Genomic DNA, 24146 nt, shown 5'->3' with positions numbered 1-24146 from the left:
GAAGAAGAAGCAGCAAGGATTACTGAAAAACATGTCTGCCAAATTGTTGAACTGGCTAAACCAAAAACTATGACGTTACAGGAAATTCAGTCTGAAACAGATATTGACCGATGTTTACAGCTTGTGAAAACCACTGCTCTGACAGGCGAATGGAAGACCTTCTTATCGGCCGTTGCTGGAAGGACACAGTCAGCGCAAAACTTCTTACAGACACAATTTGGGATCCGCCATGAACTATCCATATCAGAAGAAGGGCTGATCCTAAAAAGACATAGAATTGTGTTGCCATTGTCATTGCATGAGAGAGGAGTTCAGCTGGCACATGAAGGACACCAGGTGTTGTCAAAACGTTGGCATACTTAAAGTCTTGTGTCTGGCTGCCTCATATGCAACAAAAAGTGTTATCTTTTATAGAGACCTGCAGTGCTTGCCGATCTTCTCGTCGTGTTGGGCCGCCAGAACCCATGGAATACCTGCCAAGGAGTACTCACGGGAATGTACTAGCATTGACTTTTGTACTATCGCTAATGAAGCCTACTTATTAGTAGCAATTGATGAACCCACAAGATATCCTGAGATAAAACCGGTATACTCAACAGAAACAGAAGATGTTACCACAGCTCTGGAAAAAATGTTTGCTACACATGGCATTCCGTCAGTAATTCACAGTGACGATGGCCCGCCATTTACAAGTAAAGAATTTCACCGATTTGTAAAAGAGGTAGGGATACGTCATCATCATATTACACCATAATGGCCTCAAGCAAATGAGATGTGGAACGATTTGTGGCATCTATCAATAAAGTTATTCGAATTGCAAAAGACAACGGCCGCAGGTGGCTTCCTGAACTTTCAAGATTTCTATGCACATATCGTCTGACACCACATTCTTCTACTCGTGTGAGGCCAGCAGACTTGATGTTCCAAGTGCCCATCCAGGGTGGTTTGCCCCTGCACCCCTCGTGGAAACCAGCCCAGGTTGATTGGGATAACAGTGAGCTGAAGAGGCAATTACATAATGCAAAAGAGGATGTAAAAAGGAAAGCAGTGACAAGTAAAATACAAGTTGGTGACACCGTACTAGTGGAAATTAGAAGTCGGAAAGGGAAGATGTCGTTACCATATGAATCAGAACCTTAGACAGTAACGCAATGAAAACATGGCCTTGTGTCAGCTACGCGAGGGTGAGAGACTGTGTCAAGAAATGCCTCCCATTTCCAAAAAATACCGTCAGTTCTGTGGGAGGAATGGAAAAGAGGAAACAGTGTCTATGAAAATCCACAACCTCAAAGCAATCACTCTGACGAAGGGCCAAGTGAAGAGACAAATCACAGGTCTCCATCTGATCTGAGAAAAGAAACAGATAAAGAAATGCCTCATACTCCCATACGAGAGAGGAGCGAGAGGTACACACTGAGGAGACGACGACTACCGTCGACGAGGCTGAAAGACTATGTTCTTCATGGTATCTACAAGAAGTCACAGGTGTAATTGGTGGAAAACATATGAGAGCCAATAGAGATTAAAAGGACTAATGTCAATGTTTTATGAACATATTTCTTATCAGCATAGATGCTTTATTGTCTAAACAGATTGTTTAAAAGTGTTCCTTGTGTTGAGCATTTTTGTTTAAATACTGAACACTATTTATGTTTGATGAATTATCCCAAAGTTGGGGAGGGATGTGATGTTTGTGGACATCTGGAAATAAAGACGAGCGCGGAGCCTGCCAACTGCAGTTCCGGCTCTTGACTCCAACACTGCCTGTCTGTGTCAGTTACTGCCCGTATTGCGTGCGTCACATCATTTGAGCCTGCTCCTCCTCACGCCTCCCTCACACATCACATTTTACAATTAGAGTGTGACTGTCTGGCACAATAAGACCAAGGCTCTTTCTTATATTTGCAGTATGGTAGCTTGATGACCAATTTCATTGCCAGGTGATCACTTGCTGCAGGGGATTGAATGGACACAGGTTTATAACAGTGGTACAGTTCTGTAGATATAAAAAAAATTGTCGATAACAGATGACCTATCACCACTGCACCAGGTATACACTCGAACGTAAGGGATTAACCATGGAGGGCTTCCATACTGAATGAATACCTTACAAAATGCACCATTAGCAGCACATCAGTGCAGATGTTACATTTGAATCAGTAAGGCAGACAGGCTTAGCCAAGGTATAATATTAGAAAAGCAGAAATAATACTAGCAGGTGACAAATAATTGCATTCATAAATCTTTTTTAATTGCAAAAAGCACACACTTCAAAGACAGCTTTCTTGATTATCCTACTGGTGAACTTGACCAGGAGGTCTAAGGGTGCTGCAGCACACCCAGCACCCCTAGTCTCAACCCAGTACTGTAAGGAAACTCATCTTACAACTGTTTGGCTTTGCCCCAAAATGTCAGCCATTGTCCCTACAAGGGCACACCTTTGATGGCTTTGCCCCAAAATGCCATAATGTGCCCCTATACGGACAACTGTGATGGCTTTGCCCCAACATGCCACCATTTGTTCTTGAAAGGTCACACTTGCAATGGCTTTGACCCAAACACTACCAGCATTTGCCTCTGTAATGCCATCTGTGACAGTGTGTTTCAAAATGCCTTGCTGACTGTTCTTAGAGAGGCACAGCTAAACCTCACTGATGATGCCCAACAAGGCTGATACGCGTGTATGAGGTTGCTGTTGATACTCTTGTTCAGAGGAGAATTGCCTAGTATTTCAGTGCTGGACTACCCCTGGGTAGGACAAAGATTGATATGGGGGGAAATGTCTTCTCTGTGAAAGGGACAGCGAGCTAAGGACTTGGTAGAGTCGCTCCCAGGGGTTATCCAACCAAGAAAAGGTCATTGGACAGCGTTTGTGCTGGTAGAGAGATTCCCAGACCCCCCTTTTGTTTTGCATGAGTTAACTTTGGGTCTCACCCTAAGTTACCATGGCAATCCAGACGTGGACCCCTTGCTACTGTTCTTAGAGAGGCACAGCTTGACCTCACTGATGATGCCCAACAAGGCTGAAACATGTGTTGGGGTTACTGATGGTACTCTTGTTCAGAGGAGAATTGCCCAGCATTTCGGCGCTGGTCTGAGCCTGGGCAGGACAAAGGCTGATATGCGGGGAAATTTCTTCTCTGTGAAAGGGACAGTGAGCTAAAGACTTGGTAGAGTCTCTCCCAGGCGTTATTCACCCAAGAACAGGTCATTAGGACGTGTTTGTGCTGGTAGAGAGACTCCCAGACCCCCATTTTGTTTTGCATTGTCCCTACAGGGCACACCTTTGATGTCTTTGCCCCAAAATGCCAGAATTTGCCCCTATATGGACAACTGTGATGGCTTTGCCCCAACATGCCACCATTTGTCCTTGAAAGGTCACACTTGCAATGGCTTTGACACAAACACTACCAGCATTTGCCTTTGTAATGACATCTGTGACTGTGTGTCCCAAAATGCCAGCATACACCCCTTTAATGCCACCATTTGTCCCTGTAAGAACCCAGCTGTGATTGCTTTGCCACAGCATGCCACAACATGCCAGCATTTAGCGGTAAAGGCTTTTCCCCAGCATGCAAGCCTATCCCCCTGTAAGGACATCCCTCTGATGGTTTTGACATAACCTGCAAGCATTTGTCTTTGTGAGAGGATACCTGTGGTGGCTTGGCCCCAACATACCAGCATTCATCCATGTAAGGATATGCAATGTATTACATTAAATATAGACATAGTGGAAATAATTCTGTACAGCAAGGCAAATAAGTCTTTCTACTATGTCTATGCTTAATGTAATACTGTCCAAGCCCGAACGTGCACAGGTTTTTCCATGTTAAAAGTTATTTACTTTAAAATTGGATTCAAGTCCTCAAATGATAGAACATGCTGAGATGGTGTCACCACCATGTCAAAATGTGTTTAAATGTTACACAGAGTATTTAAGAAATGCCAACAAGGCGTGTGCATGCTAGGGTTTGAACAGAATTACATTAAGCATAGACAGGGTAAAAGGTAGTCTGTGTACTACTATCTCTGAAACCCAAACTTGTATACACCCTCATCACCCCCTCCCTAGCCCTCCATTTCTTTATTTGTTATTGTTTAGCTCCAGACCTACTGAGAGGGTCTCGGAGTGCCTTACATGATTCAAAGTTTGAAAAGATGGGAGTTGAACAATGAAGTTACAAAATACTTTCAGGAAAGGATAGGTAGATTAGGATGGGCAAGTGATAGCAGTGGAGGAGGGGGCAGGGTTATGTGTGGGGACACACCCAGGTATGTTTTGACACTCTTTCTGAAAGGGGTGATGGAGGATGCAGTGCGTATGTGAAGAGGTGTTCAATGGCCCGAGTGTCCAGTGGGTGAATGCGTTTTGTGAGCATGTGAGTTTGGAGGGTGCAATGTGTATCAGGTGTTGGCTGGCTTGCCTGTGGTTTGTTCGGTTAATGGGTTTGAGACGTCTCCTTGCTGACCTCTACACATACATGCCCAGTGTGCACAGCACTTACTCCTACACCATCTCCCCAGCTGCCTCCTCACAGATGGGATCCCTGCACCCATAGCATTCAATTGCAGCTGTGATTCAACCATGAAATACAATAACTGGGAGGTTTTCCACATCCGCCAGACGAAAAGATGATAGCATAAGGGTGAACAACTTAGCTATTGTCACCAAACAATCACACTTTCCTAAATAGCTCTTCAAACCTGATTCTGTAGCAAGTGTCAATAGCAGCCAAGGCGAAGGCCCTCAGACCCAGGATGCGATGCTTTCATTCGCATTCAAGGGCCTTTTGCACTCTCCTTTCAAAGCCAAAGAGCTGCTTTTCTGGAAGTCACATAAGAGAGATTAAGAGATTTGCAGAGCCAAACAATTTACTATCCGGGTGAACCCCTGGCCGAGAAGGATTAATTGCTTTAAGGATTTAAACTTTTGAATACAATGCATATGCTTTTAAATAGTATTCTCTTCTTCATAGGAAGCCAAGGTAGTGCGTGAAGAGCAGGTGACACATGCTCAAACCTCTTCAACTTCATCAGAGTTCTAGCTGCTGTGTCCTGGCTTCTCTGTAATGTATGTAAAGAGTAGGGTGGGAGAGCACGATAGATCCTATTGTTGTAATGTAGTCTGGATGATACGAAGGTGTTCATCACCATTACCTGGTGAGCAAAAGCTAGCTACTTAACAGGTATCTCATTTCCCTGATCAGAATAAAGCAAGATCTGGAAATAGAACCTAGTTGCTTCTTTAGAGTTCGTTCCTTGTCAACAGTTATTAGTACATTTTTAACCTCTTGTTTCGTTTCTGAGCATGGACCAAACCTATCAGGCCAGAAAGAGGAATTCCATGAAGATGGGTTAAAGTTGACGATCAGAATCTCAGTTGTATATCTAGTGATATCCAAGGAGTTAACATCTGACGAACGTTTGATTGTGGAAATGCAGCTTTTAAACGTCGTCATTTGGTCGGATCTAAGTCCAGGATGATCTGTGTATGATCAGTGTAGTTATGAAAGGATATTCCATAATTTGACATTACATCCATTAAGAGACGCAGATAGAGATTGAAGAATAAGGGAGATGGGGCAGATCCCTGAGGCACACCACAGTCTACGCTATAATGTAGGGATTAAAATATCCCGAGGTGGACCTGACGCAGTCTATTTCCTGGGAATTAAGTTAATCTGGATAGTACTGTACCTCATAGTCTATAATCCCTCAACCTTGATACCAGGATTTCATGATGCGAGGCATCAAAGGCCGCTGAGAAATCGAAGATGATTACGGCTCCAGCCTTTTTCTGACCCAGTCTTAATCGGAGATCATCAAGTATAGCCATGTTTCGGGATGTTATGTCGAGAGGAGAACCAGCGGGTTTAGCTGTAGTGAGCAATGACAGAAGGACTTGGGGGTGCAATAGCTTAAACTCCTCATAGAGCAGGGGGCTATTGGCCAAGCGGTTACTGGAGTTTGAAGAAATAGCTGAGGGAGTAGAGTGTGTAGAGAACAGTTCTGCATTAATAACTCAACTTTGTGACTTACTGATGAGCTCTCTTCAAACTTGAAAGTAAACCTTAAATCTATATGAAAGTTATGGAAGAAACTGAGCATTTTCCCCCAAAAAAGTCTTACAAAATAATGCTTTATCTTTTTACTCAACCCAGGAATATCTTTATTCTTTCAGTGAAAATACGCCAGCGAAAGTGTTTTTGCGAAGACGCCTGCATAAGCAGGGTTGTTTTTGGGTGGGAGCAGCAGACTCTTCCCGAAAGACTCTGCCCCGGAGCAGCTCCAGAAATTTCCTACCAAACAGCTGCAGCCCATTTTGTAATAGGAAAAGGGGTGGAACTGCAAGAATGGGTTAAACAAGGGTGCCAACTCCATTTGCACACCCCATGCCACTACCTTAGTGTGGCTTAAAATAATTTACATAAACTTTACACTGGTGCAAGTGCAGTTAGAACCAAGGTTAAAAAAATGTTTTGCACCAGGGCAACGCGTGCTCTAGTCTTAACACGTTTCTGTAATATGGCAACATGCACTTGATCCTAATTACCAAGCACAACGTGTGAAGTATTCGGCCAGCCGCACAGTGGGTCTATGTGCGACTGTTTTAAAAAAAAAGTTTAAATGAAATATATCAACCTCCGGAAAAAGTGTGGGGCTAATTCGTACACATTTTCCTCTGCTCACAGCACGATATACACATAGACCTGTGCACTCTGGGTGGCACAGCCCTCAGGCGCAGTCCTCCCTGTCAGATTTAATTGGGATGTGACAACCAGAAGTACACCATGTCATCTCAGAAGGGGTAGGGCCAAACCTTACCCCTTCCATGGCCAGCCCAATTAACTAACAAAGGCTCCAAGAATCAGCACTGTCCTTTTGTTGAGCTCTGTAGCTGGTTGCAGCATTTGCATACTAATCAGAGTTTAATTCAAACAGGCCCACATGTGGCTGTCTGCAGACGCTAACAAAAGAGACAGGAAACCCCAACACCCTTTCAAGTGCAGCTGTGTCAACCTTATGCCAGCTCCCTCCCTAAGTATCGATTGAAAGTGAAATGTCATGTCTGGGACTGTAGTCAACTCCGCAGGGAGACCCCCTTAAGAAGGTACTAGTATGTGGATTTATGGGACGAGAAAGTCTGGTCTCTCCGAAGCTCCAAGGGAGACCTGCCGCTTTAATGAGGAACCACAGAGAGCTCCATTGACCAGAGGGTCCCTTCGATCCACAGTAGACAGGAAGATATATGAAACTTAGTATCACATGTTTTCACCCCTTTACCTTTTCTGTTGCAAAGCCCTCTGATTATGACCTGACACATAAAGTAGATTGTTGGTGGGAACCCAAGATAAGTTCATTAAGGTAGGCTTAGCCTACACCAATCACTGTGGCCCATTTTGCATTAAAAGAGGGCTGAGCCCCCCTTTTGGCAGGTCATCTCAAGGCTTCATCAGAAGTAGAAAGAAGAACCCAACATTGGACCCTGGCTGAAGGTACAGTCTGCCTTACATCTTCTGGCAGTGAAGGAAGGCCAGGACCTCCAAGAGGGAAGCAAGATCCCTCCTTAAACATTTCCCAGGGAACAGAGGTAGATACTAAATCCAGATGACTCTCCAGCAGCTCCAGAACCGGCACCCAGCCAGCACACAGTGTGCTCTGTAGGCTCTGCAGCAAGCTTTCTAGCTGGGAAGTGCCAGAGTCTCTTTGAACCAAACCAAGGACAAGGCAGCTGCCGGCAACACTCTCCTCAGCTTCTGACCATCCACCTTAAAGGACGACACAAGTCCAGTGAAGAAGCTAGAAAGAGTGCATCGACAAGCACCTACCAACGTCTGCCTTAAAGGACATCTTCTAGCCACTTGACCCCCTTTGTTATGCCACAGTCGCTAAAGCCGTCTGAGACACCTCAACCAGTGCTTCGGAACCGCCAACCAGCCCTGAGATGATTCCCAACCCTGAGCCGCCTTGTAGGCCAGCCTGCAGCCATCCATCCAGCTTCGTTCACCGAACTGCCTGCCGCCTGATACCCGCAGCTGTCTCCCATCTTGAACTCTGTTGCAGAAGCTGCAAGGCACCTTGAAACTGACTCGACCCTGTCGAGCACCAAGAACTCCTACAGCACAAGGTACATTGTGGTTCTGTCCCACTGGTTCTTTTCTGAAGTCCCCTAGTAACATTTTACGACTCATTGCTCCCTTTGTGCTGAAACTAAGCAACCTTAAACTGTTGTGATTATTGCATTCCTTTAAGGGTGGGTTGCTTTTTGTAGTGTGCTTGAACTGTCTCTTGTAATAATAAAGTAGATATTTGTATACAAGTTTGACTGGACAGTCCCTTTTATCATTGGGCAATAATTGTATTTTCGCTGTGCCTTAATTAACCAACAATCCACAACCTTTCGGAGATAAGCCTGCTGTTCCATCCACGTTCCCAAAATTGACAAGGAGATTTATAATTTGCTTATGTTTCCAATCTGTTTGGATGCCTTCTGAAGTAGTAGAGGTGTGGAGCTAATTGATGGTCTAGAAACCAATGTTCATCCCTGGACCACTGGTGTCCCGGAAGTTCATTCGTCAAACAGCGTCTGCAGAGCAGATGTGTCCAACAACTGTAATCCAGAAGAAGTCAACTGATCTAAAAAAGACATTTGAGGTGTTCATTCCTGCCTACTCGAAAGCACATGATGCTCAAAGATTTAAACTTACCAGAGGTACTGCTTATTCCCCAGTCCATACTCCTTTCCACAGATCCCAGAGCGAGGACACAGGAAGCGTGGGAGGTTCTGTTCAAGCATGACTGTCGTAGCAACCACCTGTTGAACAGAAGTGATATGAATGGTGTAAAAGAAATAGGATTTTCAAAATAACGTGTTCTATAAATATCTCCTGATGACTAGAGTTTTTTGTAAATGAGATGGATCAGAAAATGAGAATCATGAAATTAAAATATAATTTATATCCAAATGGGGAACATTCAATGGGAAAGTATACTTCCTAATCCTGGTGCAGTATGCATGCCGCCCATCACCCAGTAAGAGGCTGATCAGTGGGCCCAAGCGTCCTGTGCTGCAGATATGCCCCTGACACTGCCCTTGCCCTGGAATTGTTGGCATCCGGCAGATTTCTGTCCCCTAAATGAATAATGGGAAAGTGGAGCCAATAGATGGAATTGACTTGTAGACCTGAATAGTCTGGTGATTTGCTAGAAGTGGATCTGCTTCAATGCATAAGGAGCTGCATAACTGTAGAGGCCTCCAAGCATCAGCCTAAACCTTTGAAGGTGATACATTGGTGTCACAGAAGCCAGACAAGAGATCAGTTAAGGAGGAGATGGAATCCCTTTTCTACAGACCAAAACCCAGCTGAATAGCAGCCATGTTGTTCATGATGTTGTCATTGGAATTGGTAAACCTACACTTGGAGAACTACAATGAGGGAGTTGACAAACCCAAGTTGTTAATTAATAGAGCTGCATTGTATGAAAGTGCGACTCTGCAGAGTTGGTGAAGTCTGAAGAGGCAATTTCTGACTAATGTGTCAACCTGATCCTCCATTCTGAGGTTTTCCTACCCGTACACTCCGGGTTTCTTGACTTTGTTGGTGAAGGAAGGGGAAAGCAAAGAAAGTTCAGGCCAGATGGAGAAACGAGAGTGAAGATCTAAAACATGACGTGGACCAAAAAGAACATGCACAATTTTTAAAGTGTTCATCCTCAAGCCACTGCCCCCGAGGAAGGCACTTACTCTTTCCAAACCCTGTGGGCGAGTGCCAGAGTCATCCTTATATCTACTAATCCTCAAGTAGGGCTGTGCGTCATCTGCATGGGAGTGAAAATGTGCAGTAGGTCTAAAAGAGGGCTTACATAGATGTTAAAAAGAAGGCTGGATGGTGTGAACCCTAAGGTACCTTGAAACCCGTCCCAAAGGGAGTGGAGAGATAGGGGAAGAGTATAAGTAGGGTTTCCTTTTTTACTGTTTATGTTTCCAATTCTGGTTGTCTTTTTCCAGGGATTTTAACATTTTTCAAAATCTGTTTTTCTGTCCTTACCCTTTGTTTTCCTAAAAGAAAATCATACGTTTTTCCATAGTGGACACAACTGTGTCTTTCATTGGTGCATGTATAATATGTATAATTATTTTGAAGCAATAAATCCACAGATTATGCTGCGCTGCAGCGGTTGTTATTGTTTTGCATTATTGGACTTGTAATACTGAATTGATAATGGAAAAGCAAAACTGCACATACAAAAATTCAACAAATCAAATCATGACTTGCTGGACATCAGGAAAGAGAAGATCTCAGATTAATTCTGCATTGAACGCTAAGCTATCTGCTACATAAACTTAAAATAAATAATGTGTGCAAGAGAGGAAGGGAACAGTACATGCGCAGCAGAGGCAGCTGTATCTGTATATTAATTTGGAAACCTATATGCAGAACAAAGAAATAAGCAACCTTTAAGAATAACACCTCGGGGAGACTAAGCTTCTCATCAAAAATACCTTGGTAAAAATGTAAAGTGTTCATATTTACTGAGTGGATGCTTAAATAGATTTTGGAAGCAGAAAGGCAGTTGGATATTTAATTAAATGGAAACTGAGGTTTCCCAATCGCTGACATAACTCTGCTGTTCTTTAACCCAAGTGTACAGTCAAATGTTGCCAATAACTTAGCATTATCAAAAGAGATGTGATCTTTTCTTGGTCCATTTCCCAACCGAAACTTGAATGGACTTGATGGAGGATCATTGAAGTGCAAGTAGTTGAACCAGATCTTCTCTGACAAATGGTGAACTGACGTTATTCAGTCCTGTGGCTCTGGAAATCCAATAATTAACTCCAGATTGCTCATTTATTAAAATACATGGTCCACACAATTAATCATTATTAATGGGAACAGATCATGTGGCCTATTTCAGTTTGGATGATATGCAGGTATACAAATACCCACTAGTGTCATTGTTGATGTTGTTTTTCCTTTGTATTTTAGTACAGGAAGCCATGTGGCACAAGGTCATGGCTGGCATCGAGTGGACATTATTGAATAAATACCTAGAAGGGAACATTATTTAAGGGGGGCATAACTTGGATTACATTAGATTTTACTGGAATCCAAAAAGCTTAAGTGCAACCCTTCAGTTAATGGGTAGTCAAGAACAATCAAAAACAGCCAAGTGCATTTGTGGAGACATGCCACTGCAGCCATCTGCTCCAGAAGGAGTTTGTGTTTAAAGCCGCTGATCGGTTTATCATGACACTCCCTCATCCACCAGGGCCTGGATATTATTCTACACACAGAGGGCACTGTCCCATCACCATGTATCAGACACAACCCGGACTGGCAGATATCGAACTTTATTTCAAGAAAGGTCGGCAATTGAGTAGTCACACATATTTCAAGCACCTGAGAAATACATGGGGGACATGCAATGGGTCAATAGTTGTTTATAGTTGAGAGCATCTCCAGCGATGTTTTATTATAAAAGCAATGCCAACACTGCTTGATTCAAGGCTTGCAACACTAGACCTGAAGGCAACCATATCAATGAAGGTAGAAATCTCTGGAGGCAAGGTGGAAGAACATTCTCTGGCTGCCAATGGGAGAGTGGCATGCTGATGAATATAGGTGGGAGAAGGTTAGAAATAAAGAATGTTACTCCAATACAACAGCCTACTTTAAAGCGCAAGATTTAAAAGAACAAGGATACATGGGGACTTCACCAAAAGGAACAAAATGTCCTGATGGAGAGCCAGCAATGGTACAATGTATGTCCTTAACTTTTTAAAAAAAAAAAAATAACTGATTGAAGTACTCACAGAGCGCTGGGGTATGGCAGATGAACAAGGAGACTCCAGAGCTGGTCTGAGCAGTAGAAGGTACTGCCCTTACATCAGGACCCATTCACATGCACGTACCTGAAGTAACCATGATCTGTATGGGCCACCACTGTGAAAAGATATCCTTTGACCTGATAGACGCCCCACATTAAGGGGCTTGGCTGGTAATTACCTGGCTGATGATGCACAGCCCGATAATAGATGGGGGTTCTGGTACAATGGATTTCACATCCTCTCTCTGCCTACACGAATGTCTAGACTCCTGCGAAAACACCTACTCATCAGCAGGTCCCGGGCTGGCAATTTTGGCAGCTCAACGTGACATTGCTACACTGGTGTTCAGTGTTCCCAATTGTTACACAGTGTACGCTGACCTCTTTGACAAGAAGAAAGGTTATCAGCTACCTCTGCATCGGCCGTACATCTGCCCTATAAACTTGACACCCGGGTCTAGTATCCCCTGTGATAGAACATACCCTTTAACAACCAGTTATGGTGGATATTGACAAGTGATTGGCCAGTAATCAGCTACAATTGAATGCAGCAAAGACTGATATTATACTTGTTGGGTCTAAGAGGAGAATTGCAGTGGAGAATAAATTATTCTCCCCTCATATTCTCGTTGAGGAACTTCAATTTGCCAAAACAATCAAAAATGTGGGATGTGTCTAGCAGGAGAACTTCGGTAGTGGACCCCAAGTGGGGGCTAAGGTGAAGTCAGTTTATAATTCCATATGGATGCTCAGGAAAATACTTCCCTTCCTTCCTTCAGAAAGATCATGCAGTGGTTGTCGGTGCGAAGACGAATACCTATCTATAATATAGCAACAGTCTGGTGGCAGGCATTCCAGCTAAGCAGATATAGAGACTGCAGAAGGCTCAGAATGCAGGGATTACACTGTTGGGGCAGTTGGGGAAAAAGGGACCAGGTCTCATTTTTCTGTAGATCTTTGCACTGGCTGGCGGTTGAGGACCGCATTAGGTTTAAAATAGCCTGTTCGGTTTACAACTGTGTCAACGGGTTTGCTCCAGAGTACCTCAGTGCAAAAGTCTGCTGCTATCATCCGGCTAGAGGACTGCGCTCAGAAGATAAGCTTTTATTGGTTGTCCCACGTTCCAAATTTGTCTCCGGAGGGGATAGAAGATTTGGAGTCTTTGGACCCAAGCTTTGGAACCACCTTCCATTAGACATCAGAGTTTGTCAGACTCTGGTGTAGTTTAGGAAGGCGTTAAAAACCCATCTGTTTAATTAGGATGTTTGACTTATAGATAACATGGCACTTGTTCTGTTTGGCACCTCATTGAAGGTGTTTTGATCCATCGGTGCCTGGATGCAGTTAAGTCTGTTTTGGAGCGCGGTATAAATATTCAAAAACAAAATCAAATTACAGAGGTTGAAGACTGACATCTTTAATAATACAGTGATGAAATCCTGAGATCTGCTAAATCCGACATCCACAGTCCCCAGTGACTTCTTCTCAGCGCATAAGAGGGCTGAGAATGATGGAATTATTAGCTGTTCCCGGTGTAACAGCTCCGTTCTATCATATCTTAAAGGTCAATATTGGTTGGTAATTCATAGGGTCACTTCTGTTCCCCTTCTTAAATATCAAAATTACCACTGATGGCTTCCAGGAAGGGGGTGTAGGTCCCTGTGACTTATTAATGGTAATTGAAAAGGCTAAATGGTGAAAAGGCTAAACGTATAGGAAATAGTCAAATTTGAAAGGCATATTTGTATCAGATGGAATGAAAAGTATGCACAGTATAGGAACAGTATCTAGGTGCAATCCATTGATTACACAGGCCTCTATGATGTGTCTTTGTAGACGCGTAATTGTCAACCTTTTTCCAGTGCAGAGTTCCTGTGATGGCATTAGATTGCATAGTGGCATAATTACAGCACCTATTTTCAGTTTTAGCTCGTAAGGAGGCATTCATCCTACAGCGTTTCACTCTTTAGAGACTGAAAGGTTGAGCCGGTAATTAACTGTTCATTGACACTGGAACCGCCATGCCCTGTGTGAAGAGAAGTGGGGGTGTAAAGAAGTAACTTGAACTTATTCTGAATGTTTGCGATAGTGGAAGGTGAGGGTGACCGCATAGAACCGTGCTCATTCGGTTTGTTAAAATGATAGCTGTTGTTGAAGTGGAGGGGCACGCAGAGGTGCACTTTGTCATTTAGAAAGCCGGAGGCAACTCAACACTGATAAATTGTCCTCCCTCACTCCGGCTCTTGCTGACTTCTTAGCATCTGGCTATTTCCCTTCTTCTCGCAAGCACTCCCTGGTGCAGCCCCTCCTAAAAAACGTTCTGCCAACCCCTTGTGCCCAGCCATCTACCACCCTATCTCTACTACACCCTTACTTGAGAATCTCTTGAAGAAGTTGGTCATCCGCCTACTGACCCAACACACTGAGTTTGCTTTTTGTTTACATTACCATCAATCTGGAATCCAAGCATCCAGAGGCACGGAAACTGCTTTCCTGAACATCTGTGAAGAACTGCTTGCATATCTTGACTCAATGTCATGCTGTTCTCATTCTCCTTGGCCTCTCTTAAGCCGTTGGCATGGTCAACCATTCTATCCTTATAAAGTGGTTCCAAGATACACTTGGCATCTCAGACCGGGTACTGGATTGGTTGACCACCTTCCTTACTGACTGCCCCTCCCAGATGCTCCTGGGTTCCTTCTTCTCCTCCACCACTTGCTCTATTTGTGGTGTTCCCCTGGGTTCTATCCTCTTTCCTTTGATTTTCTACTATTACCTAGCACCTCTTGCTCACCTGATCTCTGCCTTCTCTCCTCATTTCCAGTGTTACACTGATGACACACAACTCTTCACCAAGCATCCCTCTTCTCCCACCTCCGCTTCCTCCTCTATCATGCGTGACTGCCTGTCTGCTATTCAGTCTTGGTGCACCTCCAATGATCTCTGCCTTAATGCCAGTAAGACTGAGATGATGCCTATCGGGACACTTGCTTCCCGTGACCCTCCTGCACTATGGCCACCCTCTATGGGCACACCTCCCGTTCCTTCCACTGAAGCCAGAAATCCCGGGGTCATCTTCGACTCCTCTCTCCCCTTTACTCATCACACATCTTGGATCTTGCCAAGAAGGCCCAGCTTAACCTTACCTCCTTAGAGGCATTCTCCCTTTCCTCACCTTCCCCAGAAGCACAATGTCTACAGAGCTCTGGTCTCTCCAGGGTAGATCACAGCAACAGCCTCTTCATCAACCTGCCCCTTTCTTCGATCCGTCCTCTTCAATTAATCCAGAATAGGGCTGCAAGACTTATCCTTGGCCGCAAGCCCTGGGACAACAGCTCTCCCGCCCTAAAGCCTCTCCACTGGCTCCTAGTTGTTGCAAGGATCAAATTCAAGACCCTCTGCATCACCCAGAAGGCTTTCTGGGGCCTGGCACCACACTACCTGCAACTCTCTTACTAAATGCTCTTCTTCCAGATCCCTTGAATCTTCTGGCTCCAACTCTCTGATGATCAAACGCTTCTCCAAGCAGAAAGCTGGGGGCAGATCACTCTCCTCAGCTGGCTCCCTCCTATAGAACATTCTCCCTCTTTCTCTCTGTCTTGAACCTGACCACCTCAAGACCTTTCTCTTCTCCTCCTCCTTCCCTCTCACCCTCCTTTGCTAACCATCGCCTCTGTCACTTAGTTTGGCAGCCTCGTCCCTCAAGAGTCCAATAGGGTCCTGGCCTCTGCACAATCGCCCACAGCATCCCCTCTGCATTGCCCACTGGGCCTACATCTGCCTGTCGGGTGGTTTTGCCTCTGTCCCACACTTACCTGTTGGGGTGGTAGACCTCCCTCTTCACCTGGGGTGTCTCTGCTCATGCACTTACCTATTTTCTCCCCAATGGGGCACCTCTGGCATTTCCTCCCATAGGGGACCCTAATAGCACTTACCCTCACCCCGCAACCCTTTATTTTTCCTATTTCTATTACTGCACTTGCACGCTCTCACAAGGCTTAGTAGGAACGCTGTTTCTTTCTATTTAATCATTTTTATATCCATTGCTTTTTTTTCTCCCTTTTTCCCTTCCCTTGTGCCTTGGCCTCATTACAGATCTGGCGGTCCGGAAATAAGGGTGCCGGTAGCAATGTACCGGCATCCTCTCTGGAACGGCAGACTACGAGAATGCATACAGGGGACTGTGTGACCGGCAGGTCTGACCTGCGGGGATTACTGCAGGCATGGTTTTCACAGAAGAACCGGCACTGTTAGCAACAGTGCCAGTGCTTCCATGCCCCCATTCCAGTGGAGTCCTATCAGACTCCACTGGAATGGGAACTTACACTTCCAGCCACCTGACATCCTGGGCCACCGGGAATTGTAATATTCTGGTGGCACCGGGATGTAATGCGGCGGAAACGGTGTTACCAGGTCGGCGGCAACCCGCCAGTAGCACCGGCGGGTTGCCACCAACCTCGTAATGAGGACTACTGTCTTGTTGTATAAGCACCTTATAAATGCCCAATAAATAAATAAAATTGTATCAGCTGAGTACGGAAACATACCTAAGCATTTTATGTATAAAGATAGATGGACTTACATTGAGTGCAGGCCCCTCAATGATATTAGGGTGAAAAAACGATATCTGCTACCCGACATCAATGCTCTATTCGATAGTCTTAGAAAAGGAACCATCTTCACTAAACCTGATCTCTATGGAAGCTACCACCTTGTTTCTTGTATCTGACACTGGCCTGCCTGTGGGTGTTTGCCTTTGACTGCCCCACTATGCTGGTACTTGGATCTGCCTCAAATCTTCCTTCTAGCCTCTGGTCTGCATCAAGCAATGGTGTTGCATAACACACTAAAATGTTTTTTCTAAATCTACATGTTCCTGTTTGTATTGACTCTTGGAAGACTTACGGATTGTACTTCTGCCTGATACACCACAAAACAGAAAAGTGTCCTGACAGGTTCACTAAACATATATATAAATTTAATTTATAATAAACTTCTCAATACCAGAAATATGGCACAAGCTATCTAAAGTATTTCCTAGGTATGTGTTTTACAGTTTTCTGTGTCCACCTAAGTTTTCATAGGGATACATTTTACAAAAATCACCATTTCGTACTTCTGTTTAAGCATTATACAGAAGTAACTTTTTATTATTTCAATTATTACTCATAAGCAAGGTCTGTCAATTACCAAGCACTATTAGCTCAACGTAAATTCCAAATCAAGCACAATATGTACAAAAAAGAACCAATAAATATCCATGTTCATGTACACAGTATTTCATACAATGCAAAAGACAGTTATATACACACATTAGAAAAGAACATTTGAAAAAGCTTTTTCTCAGAATAGTCAACACTATATAAATTTTGAAGTTGATAGGCCCCCACTCAGAGGTTGAAACCATATGTCTCTGAATTATAAATTTTCAGTTCCATTGGGGGCATTTTCAATTGGTTAGCTAAACTCAAGGTCTACTAGCTAAACTCGGGGTCTACGTGTGACACCAGGATGAATCTAGAAGGTGTCATACTCGCACACGAATAAAACAGAAAGTGCGAGTAAACTATGTTTCGGCGGAGTGGGCCATTCCGCCTTCCTCAGGACCAGTAGAAGTCATGACCCCTGAGGTGCAGAAAAAATAATAAAAAGGAGAAAAAGAAGAAAAGAAACATAGTCTCACTAGGAACCACAGGATCACAATCAAGATACCTCAAAATAATGTGTCCCGTGACTCTTAGGGCATGTAGCTACAAGGTCCACAATGCATTGGGCTCATGAGTCTGTGAAAACAGAGTGATGTGAATGAAACCAATCCTTCTATAGAGGGAGCCTGTGGGAAATAATCACCTCTTGTGCAAAAAACAAAGAAACATTATTTTAAAAGAACCGGATAAAAAACCAATGTAAAACCATTAGTAATGTGTCATGAAACAGACATATGTATAAAGCTTTCAGAGAGCATAGCCACTAAACCATGGGGCGAGGTTAATCAAAAACCATGAGTTACAGTTAAAAAGTAGTGCAGTGCGATCCAGTTTTGAAATATTAGCACCTTATATGTATCTGCACTAATAAGAAGAAGTGCACCAAAAAGTCTAAAACACCAAATGTACGCACTCACGTGTCTGGGGCTCAAGATCAGATACGTTTCTTCACGTTTACAAATAGACGTTACTATTTCAAAGGTGAAATCAACATATGGAATTAGTATAGGCGAACCGGCATTAGCATAGTAATACAGAGGTTGTAAAAAAAATATACATGTTGGCAACAACCAGTTGCCAACTCTACCTTTAAATTGGAGAAGCTGTGCAATAGTCGCTTGGCGTCTCTCTATAGATGCAGGGCACTAAGATGTTATTAAGGAAGCCATGCACAATTCGAAAATGTGCCCGGCATGGACTGGAGCCCCCCGCTCCATTATGTTTGAAATCTGCAACAGAATGGCATGGTCAAAAGTTGCCGCTTGTCCACATAGAATAAAGGGCAATGCGGAGGCTGAAGCAAGGCTGGCTAGATTTGTTACCTTTGTGCTGGAACCGTAATGTGCAGGTTATGTCTCTCTCTCTCAGCGCTGGAAACAAGTGTATCAGAGAGTCTTGCAGGCATGACCATAGTGCACCTAACTAGCATGCGAGCCTCGGCAGGGAAAGGCCTCGCCTTGCAACAGCGCCAGAGGAGCTGTGTGGTAAAAAGTGGAATAGCAACCAAATGCTTCTAAAAACGAAAGAGGCACAAATACACGGTGATATTCATTAGTCTGCAATCCCTCGTTTTCATGCACCAACAATTGAATCACATGGGCTGAAAGGAAAAACAAAATAGAGTCAGCTGTGTGCAGAAGCACATCATCTAGATGTGAAGAGTGGCAAAAATATCCTGCAGATGCACCTCAGTGAAAATCCCCACAAAAGGATACACATATCTCCACTCATGCCTACTGCAGACGATACCTTAAGGCATGTGTTATTAAAGGCGTTGCTATGCCCACCTAAAAGTAGACTCCTCATTTAAACCTTTAGTTTTATTCATGGAGTCAAGCCTATAAATCCATCTCGCCTCCTTGTACAGTAAGGTTTTTTGTGTGTTCATGCTGTTTTTCACAACATCAATCACCCACCATTTGAGGTCATCTGGAGAGTGTTGCAATTCCAAAAAGTGTGATACCATTGGTGCTGCATGGTTACGACATCTAATTCTCGAACGGTGTTCACCGATCCTTATGGAGATGGCACGAGTGGTCTGGCCTACATACCTTAAGCCACAAGGGCATTCAATGCAATAAATCACATTGCATGATTTACAATTGGACATGAATCTGATGTCCCATTGTTTTGTAATAATCTGAAATTTTAAAGTTTTACTCGTAAATTTGCACGCCCTGCAATTCCCACAGGGAAAGTGTCCCACAATGGGACGTAAAACTCGTTGACTGATGTTAGTTCTGTGATCAGATTTTGCATGCACCAATTGATCTCGAAAGTTCTTTGATCTTTTGAAGGCGAACAGAGGCTTTCCTAGATTTGGTAAACAGGTTTTTAGAAGCATTTGGTTGCTATTCCACTTTTTACCACACAGCTCCTCTGGCGCTGTTGCAAGGCGAGGCCTTTCCCTGCCGAGGCTCGCATGCTAGTTAGGTGCACTATGGTCATGCCTGCAAGACTCTCTGACACACTTGTTTCCAGCGCTGAGAGAGAGAGACATAACCTGCACATTACGGTTCCAGCACAAAGGTAACAAATCTAGCCAGCCTTGCTTCAGCCTCCGCATTGCCCTTTATTCTATGTGGACAAGCGGCAACTTTTGACCATGCCATTCTGTTGCAGATTTCAAACATAATGGAGCGGGGGGCTCCAGTCCATGCCAGGCACATTTTCGAATTGTGCATGGCTTCCTTAATAACATCTTAGTGCCCTGCATCTATAGAGAGACGCCAAGCGACTATTGCACAGCTTCTCCAATTTAAAGGTAGAGTTGGCAACTGGTTGTTGCCAACATGTATATTTTTTTTACAACCTCTGGATTACTATGCTAATGCCGGTTCGCCTATACTAATTCCATATGTTGATTTCACCTTTGAAATAGTAACGTCTATTTGTAAACGTGAAGGAACGTATCTGATCTTGAGCCCCAGACACGTGAGTGCGTACATTTGGTGTTTTACACTTTTTGGTGCACTTCTTCTTATTAGTGCAGATACATATAAGGTGCTAATATTTCAAAACTGGATCGCACTGCACTACTTTTTAACTGTAACTCATGGTTTTTGATTAACCTCGCCCCATGGTTTAGTGGCTATGCTCTCTGAAAGCTTTATACATATGTCTGTTTCATGACACATTACTAATGGTTTTACATTGGTTTTTTATCCGGTTCTTTTAAAATAATGTTTCTTTGTTTTTTGCACAAGAGGTGATTATTTCCCACAGGCTCCCTCTATAGAAGTATTGGTTTCATTCACATCACTCTGTTTTCACAGACTCATGAGCCCAATGCATTGTGGACCTTGTAGCTACATGCCCTAAGAGTCACGGGACACATTATTTTGAGGTATCTTGATTGTGATCCTGTGGTTCCTAGTGAGACTATGTTTCTTTTCTTTTTCTCCTTTTTATTATTTTTTCTGCACCTCAGGGGTCATGACTTCTACTGGTCCTGAGGAAGGCGGAATGGCCCACTCCGCCGAAACGTAGTTTACTCGCACTTTCTGTTTTATTCGTGTGCGAGTATGACACCTTCTAGATTCATCCTGGTGTCACACGTAGACCCCGAGTTTAGCTAGTAGACCCTGAGTTTAGCTAACCAATTGAAAATGCCCCCAATGGAACTGAAAATTTATAATTCAGAGACATATGGTTTCAACCTCTGAGTGGGGGCCTATCAACTTCAAAATTTATATAGTGTTGACTATTCTGAGAAAAAGCTTTTTCAAATGTTCTTTTCTAATGTGTGTATATAACTGTCTTTTGCATTGTATGAAATACTGTGTACATGAACATGGATATTTATTGGTTCTTTTTTGTACATATTGTGCTTGATTTGGAATTTACGTTGAGCTAATAGTGCTTGGTAATTGACAGACCTTGCTTATGAGTAATAATTGAAATAATAAAAAGTTACTTCTGTATAATGCTTAAACAGAAGTACGAAATGGTGATTTTTGTAAAATGTATCCCTATGAAAACTTAGGTGGACACAGAAAACTGTAAAACACATACCTAGGAAATACTTTAGATAGCTTGTGCCATATTTCTGGTATTGAGAAGTTTATTATAAATTAAATTTATATATATGTTTAGTGAACCTGTCAGGACACTTTTCTGTTTTGTGGTTTAGCGATCCCAGTCCTTGACAGAGTAGGGATTTACCCGCTAGTGCATTATCTGCCTGATACACGGCATTGGCACACCAATTCCTGTAGCTATGCCCACTCGCTGTTTGCTCCCTGCGCTTTTTTGCATCCTCTTCTGATCCAGTGCGGCTGCTCCCAGTTTTAATTCTGATCTCCTTCTTGTCTGTATTTGGTGCTTCGTTTTCAAGGTACGTGTTTCTCTGGCTTTTCTGCAGGTTGGAGGAGTAGTATTCTTATACCAGCCATTTTTATTTATCAGGTATTGGCATCCCGTAGATTCCTTCTTCCACCCTAGGTACAATCACCACGCAAGGTCTGGAAGAGACCTACTGACAATTCTGTGAACCCAAATGTCTGTGAAAGACCTATCATAAGTGCAGATGAATCCCAACGTCAGTGAAAGACCAGCACGCAAGTACACCAGAAGTGTTGTGGTGCGCAATATACTCATTGGGGAAACCAAAGGCGGAAAAAGATCTTAATTGTAGGAGCCTGATGCAAGAAGCAACAGAACTTGACACCAAGTTTAGTTTAGTTTAGTTTATTATTTGATCATGCGCTCCAAAACCCTGGGGTAGCCGGGCACAGCCGTAACACGAATACTTAAGCTTGGTTACATACAGTGAATGCATACAAGTTATTACAGTATTTACAGTACAGATATACAAACTGTTGGGACACATCACGCGGGGCAGGGGGGAAGGGATAGTCTATGTTACAAGTTTCGGGAAAGTACAGGTTTCAGAGTATTTACATGAATAAATCTCGAAGTCTAGCGCCGGGGAGCTGTTTAGTGGGTATTATTGGTCCGAAGCCAACTTTTCACATTACATCTGAATCTAGAGTATGGTTGATCATCTCTTAGTGCAGATGGAAGTGCATTCCAGGCAAGGGCAGCTCTAACAGGGAAGCTCGCGCCACCCGATTTCATAAGTCTGAATCTAGGGGTTTCTAGGAGGAGATAATTGGAGGCTCTCGTGTGGTGACTAGTGGTTTTTCTGGTCAGTCTAGCCGAGATATATGGTGGCGTCGTATTGTTAAGACCTTTGTAGATGATAGATATCGTCTTGAGGAGAATTCTGTCACTGATTTTTAACCAATGGTGGTCCTTCCTGATATTGGAAATATGCTCTCTGCGGGGTATGTCCAAGGCTGCTCTAGGAGCGTTGTTCTGCAGTATTTGCATTTTGTTTATGATAGTTTTATTGGCACCTGCATATAAGGCGTTGCAGTAGTCTAGTTTGGACATTATTAAGGCGTTAGCTAGTGTGATACAGTTAGTTTTGGAGAGGTAGGGTCTGCAGGCCCTGATTTGCACGTGTAGGCCGTAGATGAGGCCAGGGAGTTGACTTGTTTTTTGAGAGAAAGTGTGGAATCAAGGTAGAAGCCTAATGTTTTTACCTCGGTTACCACCTTGATTATGTTACCATCTATATTGAAGGCTGTGTAGCTAGGGCTGTGTTTTTTAAGGTTAGAGTCAGAACCCAGGATCAGTATCTCTGTTTTATCGTCATTCAGGCAGAGGCCGTGGCAGGCCATCCATGCCTGAATGAAGAGATAAATCTTGTTTACTAGAGCTGTGTCTGCGACAAAGTTGCCAGATAGAGGTATGAGGATCTGCGTGTCGTCCGCATAATTAGTATAGGTTACCCCCAGTCTGTCAAGTTTGTCGAAGAGTGGCTTAGTGAAGATATTGTACATTGTAGGAGAGACAAATGAACCTTGTGGGACACCACAGCTGATTTGTATTGGGTCCGCTGAGGTAAGGGGGAGAAGACTCTCATTGTACGGTTGGTTAGGAAGGATTGTATCAAAGCTATAGCTGGACTTAAGAGAGCTGGTGGCAGCAGGATGGCTACAACAATCAAGACTGTGGGTAAACCCTGGACCTGTTAAGATTAGGTTCTAGAACAGTTTGAATATAACTTTGTAGAATAGGGTGTACCAAGGAGGGACAAGGACTGATAGTAGATTTTGGAGCTTTGTAATTTAAATCCTTTATCTCAAAAGGTGTTGCACATAAGGAGCAAGCCCCGTGTTATTGGGAAACTTCCTGACCCTGTTTACATTAGATATTTCCTTATCATTCATAGTCTATCCCTTAGATCCTACTCCTTTACAAGAAAGCTAAGCAATACAACTATTTATGGAACCAGATCCATATCTTGTCATGTGGGTCATTGCTCAGCTTTACCACCACACACAACGACAGCCAATAGCCTACAGGCCATAGCCTACAGGCCAACTAAGTCTCCCAGACCAACAGACCCTTACCGAAACTACTCACCAACACAGACACCCTAATCCATACCCCAATAGCCATTCACACACAACCCAAACATTGACAATTGTTTGGGCAGTGCTCATTGAGTCACAAAATAGCAAAATCCATTTGGGTGCTCTGGATATTGAAAATGAACAAACAGAAACAAGATGCCTAAACATGAATTTGAGTGGAACATAAACATTGCTTTGGATATTCAGAAAACCTAAAATGGATTTTATTATTGAATGGGATGGCACACCTGGTGCAGATCTACACCTTCATAGGCCCGCTTAGCCCGCCTCGTCTGATGGAGACAAACACCTCAATAGATGCATTCATCCCGGACTCAAAGCGGATGTAGACCGATGCCTCAATCGATGCACTCACCCTGGACTGAAGACTGATGCAGACCTATGCCTTGCTAGGTACACTCACCCCGGTTCCACGGCCGATTGATGCAGACCTATGCCTTGATAGATTTACTAACCCCACTCCAGACCCACGGCTGATGGAGACCAATGCCTTGTTAGATGCCCTCACCCCAGACCCACGGCTGATAGAGACCAATGCCTTGATAGATGCCCTCACCCCAGACCCATGGCTGAGGCAGACCAATGCCTTGATAGATGCCATCATCCAGGACCACGGCTGATAGAGACCAATGCCTTGATAGATGCACTGATCCCGGACCCA

At 43.7% G+C, this 24146-nt stretch overlaps 1 protein-coding gene across 2 annotated transcripts in view; it reads right to left on the bottom strand.

Annotated features, from left to right (window-relative positions):
• LOC138580097 (transient receptor potential cation channel subfamily V member 5-like) overlaps window positions 1-24146 on the bottom strand; it is a 388386-nt gene that overhangs the window by 61193 nt on the left and 303047 nt on the right. For both annotated transcript variants that reach the window (XM_069650376.1, XM_069650377.1), the window contains exon 14: window positions 8709-8815. In XM_069650376.1, the coding sequence (XP_069506477.1) occupies window positions 8709-8815 (107 nt within the window). The remainder of the gene's footprint in view (window positions 1-8708; window positions 8816-24146) is intronic.

The sequence above is a fragment of the Ambystoma mexicanum genome, chromosome 3p, assembly GCF_040938575.1.
Source record: "Ambystoma mexicanum isolate Mex_15411 chromosome 3p, UKY_AmexF1_1, whole genome shotgun sequence".
In the NCBI taxonomy this organism is placed as follows: Eukaryota; Metazoa; Chordata; class Amphibia; order Caudata; family Ambystomatidae; genus Ambystoma; species Ambystoma mexicanum.
This window is presented reverse-complemented; position numbering and strand designations above follow the sequence as displayed.